Below are 8106 nucleotides of genomic sequence, written 5' to 3'. Positions count from 1 at the left end.
AGGAAACTGATGAAAAGAAGCGGCCACAGATGCACAACAAGTCACCTCATTCCGAGAAGCAAAGCGACGATAGTGATGCAACTAGCACGAAAACAGAGTAGGCAGTTAGGTTGTCATCGACATCACACTAGGATAGAGCAGGTAGCATACTATAGATAGCATCAACACGAAGATAGTTGAGACTGAAAGTCTTTCATTTAGGCCTTGTTTACTTCTAGGGTATTTTTGGGGATGGGAGGGGATTATTTCGTATCCCGGAAAATCCCCACTAGTTCGTTTACTTCTCCGGTTTTGAACGACATAATCCCGAGATATCCCCTCCCATCCCCACATTTTTTGCCTAAATCAAAAACTCTCCATCATACTAAGTATATTTTGGGGAGGAGTATTTGAGCGATTGGGTGAACACCAAATCCCCTCCCATCCCCATACCTATTGGGAAGAAAAATACGAGAGAAGTAAACAAGGCCTTAAGCTACTAATTTTTCATCATCATCATCGGAAGCAGCGTCGCCTCCATGGCAAAACCAGCAAAATTCGGCATCCTAAAACCCGAGCCCCTTCTAGTGCTTGTTCTTAGCCATCCCTCCCTCTATAGCAAGCACCAGAAGATCGATAAACCGGAACGAGAAAATGAAACGAAAGATCTTAAGCATATGTACAGGAATCCTAACTAATTTACTGGCCAGCACGGATCGATCTCTAGTTTGGTTGAACGACGCTGCGGACTGCGGGTGAGGGAGGAGGGAGGAGGATGTAGCTAGCCGAGTGAGCCCTCCTTGGCGGAGAGGCGCTTGAGGACCTCGTAGGTGGTGACCATGGTGGCGGCGGAGAGCGACATGGATCCCCACCTCGGCCCGAGCCCACGGTAGCACGCAGCCCACCCACCTTCCTTGAGCAGCCCGCGCATGGTGCTCCCGAGCGTGGGCCTTGGCGCCATCCCGTCGGTCTCCATGACCTGGAGGCGCGTCTTGACGGTGTCGAGCGGCATGGTGACGAGCGCGGCGGCGCCGCCCGCGAGGGCGGCGCTGGCGCCCTGCACGGCCATGAGCGCCGGGTAGCTCTCGGAGCGGTCGGCGCCGACGACCCGCCACGCGAGGCGCTGCGCCATGGCGTAGGACGCCCACCACACGGCGTTGGACGGCGCGTAGGTGATGATGGAGAGGCCGAACCCCCGGTAGAGCCCGCGCACCCCGTCGGCGGCGAGGATCTTCCGGAACGCGTCGGCGCCGCCGGCGTAGCGGGAGCAGGAGGAGGTCTGGACCATGAGGCGCTGGCTGACGACGTCGACGGGGGTCCAGACCACCTGCGCGGCGACGGCGGCGGAGACTCCCGCGGCGGCCGAGGCGATTGCTGACGCGGCGGGCTCGGAGACGCCGAGCCGGACGGCGGCGGGCCCGACGGAGCTCTTGGTGGCCTCGAGCGCCGCCATGTAGAGCGCGCGCGCCGGGACGGTGCCGGCGAGGGAGGCGCCGAAGCCGCGGTAGAAGCCGCGGAGGCCGTCGCGGGAGAGGATGGCGCGGACGGTGGCGGCGGCGGCCTGCGGGGGCGGGGCCACCTGCAGGTGCGTCTTGACGACGACGGCCGGGTAGAGGGCCGCGGAGACGCCGGAGAAGAGCGCGGCGCCGAGGACGAAGAAGCGGGACTTGTCGAGCATCTCCCAGTTCACCTCGGCGGGCAGGCGCCGGATCTCGTCGGCCGCTGCCGCCGCGCACCGCTCCTCCTCCATGCCCGCGACGCTGAAGCTCATGCTTCCGATCTCAGATCCTTAACACCACCACCAACCAGAGAAACCCCAACGAAAAAACCTCGCATCCAAGCAGCTGGATCAGACGGCGACCATGTCCTCGGCCGCAGAGCGCAAGCCGTCCGGCCGTTCCCTTCTCCGGCCGGCGAGGGCAGAGGAGCAGCAGTTGGGATCGGTGAAGCGTGAGTCGGGAAAAGGTGAGAAGCAGCGTGGCGGAGGGCGATTCCTGTGGATCCCGAGAGGGTAAGTAAATATTTATACGGAAGGTAGGCCTTATCCCGAGATTAGCGAGCGCGATGCCCGGACGGCAGCGGTCACGTGCCGGTGGTGGGTGCGTGTCGGGGAGCGACTCTTATCGGTCAATCTTGGCCCAACCCACCGCTGACAGCCGGTGGCCCGGTGCAGGTCGCCCATTGGCTGGATCGGTCGCTCGTCGGAGACTCGCTCGCAGAGCAGGCCAGACGCCCACCGTGTGGGAGGGAGAGAGCGGATTCCATGATTCGTCATTCCACTTTTGTTTAATGCGTAACTGGATCTCGATCGATGTGCTGTGCCGCGCACACAGAGACAGCAGCTCTGGACTCGCTCGCCCACGATAACGCAACGGCATTCAATTATACCACGGTCTGCATACGCCGCCACGTCCACGTCCACGGTCGCCGCTGGAGCCTGCCGTCGCTTGCTTGACCACGCAACGCAACACCCGGCTCTAGCTAGCAAGGTACTACCTCCGTTTCAAGGAATAAGGCGTCCTCGTTTTACGAGCTTTTTGTTTGACCAAGAATTACTTCAAATAGATAAAAATTGTTTGTATGAAATTAATATCATTAAAAAGTGCTTTTCAATACGAATCCAATGATACTAATTACATATAATATAATCAAGATTTCGTTGCTCAATTTTTATGGTCAAAGTTCGTCTTGGGATGCGCGTGCGCCTTATTCATTGAAACGGAGGTAGTACAAGATAGCCTACGCAGAGCAGGCTCATGGGAGGCGGTTTGGATATTTGGAGGATCTCACGTGACGGCCAGCTCCATCGTCCGAGCGCGTGACATGTATTGGGTGGGTCGTCGTGAACGGACCAAAGGTTGTGGGATGCGTCCACGTAGGAACGAACCACGCCATGTTTAAACCTGTATTCTTTGGCAACACAACACCCAAAGAAAACATGACCACAAGGAGATTCATGTTCACCACAAAATAAGCAACATAGATAAGTTTGCGTTTGTATTTTCCTCAGATTATCCTTAGTTAACAACCTATTGTTAGCTGGCTAGAACCACAAAAAGACATGAAACCTGGGTGGCACATGAATCTTCCACACAAGAGGAGTATGTGTCCACACAATTATACACTATATAAAAGCTAAACAAGTTCGCCATCCCTAAGAGCATCTCCACTCGTCTCCCCGACGAGGCCCCGAACGACGTTTTTTTCATCCGGACGGCGTAATTCGGTCCAGTCGCGCCCCCGGTTCCTCGTTTTCGTCCGGATTTGTGCATAAATTCATCCGGCGATCCCACGCCATCCTCGGCCACCAGGGGAGCTCTCGGGGACTCCGGACGAAACAAAAGCGCGCGAAACGGCGAGGAAACTTCCCGTGCGTCTGGTGGCCCCAACTTGTCGGCGAGAGACACCGATCGTCGTCCTCATCGCATCGTCTTCCGCGCGCAGTAAAAGCCTGCCGCCAGTCAGCATTCGCCGGCCCCGTAGCTTCCACGCGACGAGTTAATGCCGTCTCCTCGGTATCACGCGCGCCTACCTCTATTTATCGCCGAACTACCGCGTCTGCCCCCCATTCACCTCACTCGCCTTCCACAAAATCTCCCCCGAACTCGAACGTGCAATGGAGAACGACGGTGCGGCCAACAACGGCTTCGGCCACCGCTCTCTCCACCAATGGGAGGGACGGCTCCTCTACGCGGCGGGCTACCCGGTGATGTCTACGGGAGCTTCTATTCTTGTAGACAGTGTTGGGCCTCCAAGAGCAGAGGTTTGTAGAACAGCAGCAAGTTTCCCTTAAGTGGATCACCCAAGGTTTATCGATCTCAGGGAGGAAGAGGTCAAAGATATCCCTCTCATGCAACCCTACAACCACAAAGCAAGAAGTCTCTTGTGTCCCCAACACACCTAATAGGTGCACTAGTTCGGCGAAGAGATAGTGAAATACAGGTGGTATGAATGAATATGAGCAGTAGTAACAGCGCCAGAAAAGTGCTTGCTGGCGTGTAGTTGATGGTGGTAATATGGTAGCAGTAGTAACGCAAGAAACAAGTAAACAAGCAGCGATAGCAGTATTTAGGAACAAGGCCTAGGGATTACACTTTCACTAGTGGACACTCTCAACATTGATAACATAACAGAATAGATAAATGCATACTCTACACTCTTTTGTTGGATGATGAACACCATTGCGTAGGATTACACGAACCCTCAATGCCGGAGTTAACAAGCTCCACAATTCAATGTTCATATTTAAATAACCTTAGAGTGCAAGATAGATCAACATAACCAAATAGATCACATCAATACCATCACAGTAATAGTTAACTTCACAATCTACAAGAGATCATGATCATAGCCTACGACAAGAACCACACGATGCACACACTAGTCACCTTTACACCATGCAGGAGGAATAGACTACTTTAATAACATCACTAGAGTAGAACATAGATGAATTGTGATACAAAACACATTGCAATCATAAAGAGATATAAATAAGCACTTCACTACGCCATTCATAACAGTGAATAAGTATTCTCATGAAATATAGCCTAAGAGACCCACACGGTGCACACACTAGTCACCTTTACACACGTGGGACAAGGAGTCTCCGAAGATCACATAAGTAAAATTCACTTGACTAGCATAACGACATCTAGATTACAAGCATCATCATATGAATCTCAATCATGTAAGGCAGCTCATGAGATTATTGTATTGAAGTACATAGGAGAGAGATGAACCACATAGCTACCGGTACAGCCCCGAGCCTCGATGGAGAACTACTCTCTCCTCATGGGAGACATCAGCGTTGATGAAGATGGCGGTGGTGTTGATGGAGAAGCCTTCCGGGGGCACTTCCCCGTCCCGGCGGCGTGCCGGAACAGAGACTCCTGTCCCCCAGATCTTGGCTTCGCGATGGCGGCGGCTCTGGAAGGTTTCTCGTACCGTGGCTTTTTCGTATCGTGGTTTTAGGTCGAGGACCCTTAAATAGGCGAAGAGGCGGCGTCAGAGGGTCGAAGGGGCGCTGACAAGGTATTAACTTGTCAATGCCTATGGATTGTAGGCTAGGGTTTAGTTGGAAGTAGAGGGCAAGTAGATCTCGAAGGTTTCAGCCGAAAAGTACTCGACGATTATGAAAACTAGGGTTTGTAGACAATGGTTCGATGATCTTCGCGTCCCTCGACTCCCCCTTATATAGGAGGCGGAGCCGAGGGATTCGTGGCTGCACAAGTTACAAAGTCCGGGAAGGTTTCAAACTCATCCCGTAAGATTACAAATAAGACTTTCTATTACAACTCTAACTTTCCTTAATAACATCTTGGGCTTCCGAATCTTCTTATTCTTCGAGTAGTGGGCCTTCAATAAACCCCGGGTACTATCTTCGGTAGGCCCATTAGGGATGCCTATGTCGATAGCCCCCGAGATTTTGCTTGAATCGTAGAGTCGTGGAAAATCTCCACTCGTTTATTTTTACTCAACATCTTAAACCTTTCTATATTTCTTCATATAAATTTCTATATTGTACAGGGATAATGGTAGTTGGGGCTAGTTCATCCGACGGATCGGTACTAGTTAACCGCTCTAGTGGCAATCCGCAAAAACCTACTTCAAAATCACGTCCCCGGACATGATTTCGGGATACCGGTGTAAACTTTGACAGGTGCCGCTTAAGGTCTTACCATTCCGTCGAGTCCCAGCCATATTTATCGAGTACCTAACGCGTCCGTTAGGATTTTTCTTCGTATCCGTTGATACGGATAAAAGTAGCAAACCGACGTCGAGACGGCGCCACGCCTCACGTAATAGATCCGGGGTCTTACCTTCGCAAAGTTTTGCGGCATTCGGAAATTGATCGCAACTTCGGCGTTCGAGAATATATTGTCGAGTGCTTATTCGGCTGATGGAATGGCACATTTTATCGAGTCACGGATGACTTATATTGCTCTCCCGATGGGAGTATATGCAGAGTTATTTATAACTCGAAATATACTCTCTTGCTGTTCTATGTTTCTTCTTTTCATTCCGACTTTCTTTCTTTTTTATAATTTCATCGGGCACGCGAACAGCGTTCCCGATGGGAGTAGCCCCCGAGGCTACAGCCAAGGACTTGTGCTTGGTTGTAGGCTCCACGCTATTATGCCGCTATATTTTCTTTCTTTCCCGAAGTTTTATAATTTCTCGGGTGCGCGAACAGCGCTCCCGATGGGAGTAGCCCCCGAGGCTATGAACAAATACTTGTATTTGATCATAGGCTCACACCATTTCTATTTTGTCTTTCTTGATCTCTTCATTTTTCCAAAGTAGCCCCCGAGCATTTGTTCAAAAACTTGTATTTGATCAAAAGCTCTCCAATACTTTTTCATGTCGCCTTTTGACGCAGCTGTTAAGCCGAATTTTTCTTCTGTCAACGTGACGTTATTGCTGACGATAGCCACGATTGCTAGTCAAAAATTTGCGACAAGTCTTTTCTCACTGCCATGCGGGCCCAATTGATCCACTATCTTGACACGTCATGCAAGTGGGGGACACACGTCCTCCGCTTTTTCTGGCGCACGCACCGTAACTTCTCCATCATTAAGTTACTTTTTTACCCTTGTTGCCACGTGGCTATCATCTGTCACACATTTTCCTTATCCAACGGTCCGTCGTTTCACCGCACCCCTATATAAGATCATCTTCTTCCTCCTCGGACACTTCCGCTCACGCCATCCTCCTTCTCTCATCTGCAAATTTCCTCCCGCGATTCACAACCTCTTGAGCTCCTCACCTCCGCACTGCAAATCCTGCGCCATTGTTGATGCCGCCGTGCCGTTTGACGAGGCACAGCACACCGGAATCCTCCATGGCCGCTGCGGATCTTGGAGCGGCGGAGTGGGAAAGGTCGAAAATTTCCTCGCAAGACATCAACATGTTGAAGAAGCCGGGGATCGAGCAAGAAATCCAAGGCGCCGTGCTTCCCCGATGAGGAGAGCTACCCAACCCCTCCAATGGGGTACCGGGTATGTTTTGTCGATCACCTCATCCGCGGTCTGTCCGCCCCCATTCATCCTTTTCTTCGTGGATTGCTTTTTGTCTACGGTTTGCAACTCCACCACCTCACGCCAAACTCCATTCTTCACATCTCCATTTTCATCACACTTTGCGAGGCCTTCCTTGGCGTCCAGCCTAACTGGGCGCTATGGAAGCGCATTTTCTTCTCGCCGCCGTAATGGCTCGCCCAATGTCGCCTATAATATAGGCGGCGTTGTAATTTCTGTTCGTCCCACCGTTGACTACTTCGACGTCAAGCTTCCCGACTCAGCTCAAGGATGGCGCAAGAAGTGGTTGTACATTCGGGAGGAAAACCATGGATGTGCGGAGGACAACATTCCTCCTTTTGATGGCGCCGAAAAATCTTTCGCCGCCGTTCCTGGGACGCGGAGGCCACCCAAGAAGAAAGGGCGTCGACAGAAACCTTGATGACTCGTATCCACGAGTTGCAAAATACTCGCGGCCAAGAATTATCGGGTATCCAAATCACTGCGTACTTTCTTAGTACTAGAGTGCAGCCACTTCAAGCTCGCAAATATCCTTTCTGGAAATATGCTGGCGACGAAGACGTAGATCGGCTGTCGGTGAATTTGGAGGTCAAGGATTTAGAAAAACTTGTCCGAAAAATTTCATCCCTCAGCAAAAGAGATGATGTCCCTTCTTCTTGCCGTGTGACGCCGTTCAGCGCCGCCAATCCACTTCCCAAGGTAATCTTTGTCTATTTGTCTTGTTGTTGCTGTGCTATCTTTTTGTTACTTCTTTCCTGATATCTCTCCCTGCTTTATTTTGCACAGGATCATCCAAAACTTGTCTCGCTTCCTCCTCTTCCCGAAGGTGGAGAAGTCGAAGAAAGGGCCATTGTCACTGATGACAATCAAGAAGCTCCGTCTTTTGTGAATGAACCCGTGGATTCTCGAAAATCTGCGGGATCTTCCGAAGGCACTACGTCGGCCCAATCTCCTCCTCCCGCAGTTTCTCCAAAAGGGAAAAGGAAGAGGAGTAACGCCGAAGATTCCGGCACTTCCAAAGCCGAAGAAGTTGATCCTTCACATCAGAAGGCAACTTATGATCCATATCTCGCATCCCTCGTCAGCTCGT

General features: G+C 51.7%; 1 protein-coding gene across 1 annotated transcript; it reads right to left on the bottom strand.

Annotated features, from left to right (window-relative positions):
• Positions 1 to 480: 480 nt before the first annotated feature.
• Positions 481 to 1750, bottom strand: LOC124695984 (solute carrier family 25 member 44-like). Its single transcript, XM_047228780.1, has one exon. It carries the CDS (start codon positions 1748 to 1750, stop codon positions 761 to 763), a length of 990 nt encoding a protein of 329 aa, XP_047084736.1. The 3' UTR covers positions 481 to 760.
• Positions 1751 to 8106: the final 6356 nt, after the last annotated feature.

Source organism: Lolium rigidum, chromosome 3 (genome assembly GCF_022539505.1).
Source record: "Lolium rigidum isolate FL_2022 chromosome 3, APGP_CSIRO_Lrig_0.1, whole genome shotgun sequence".
NCBI classification, from domain to species: Eukaryota; Viridiplantae; Streptophyta; class Magnoliopsida; order Poales; family Poaceae; genus Lolium; species Lolium rigidum.
The sequence above is the reverse complement of the archived record's forward strand: the minus strand, read 5'-3'. Positions and strand labels throughout refer to the sequence as shown.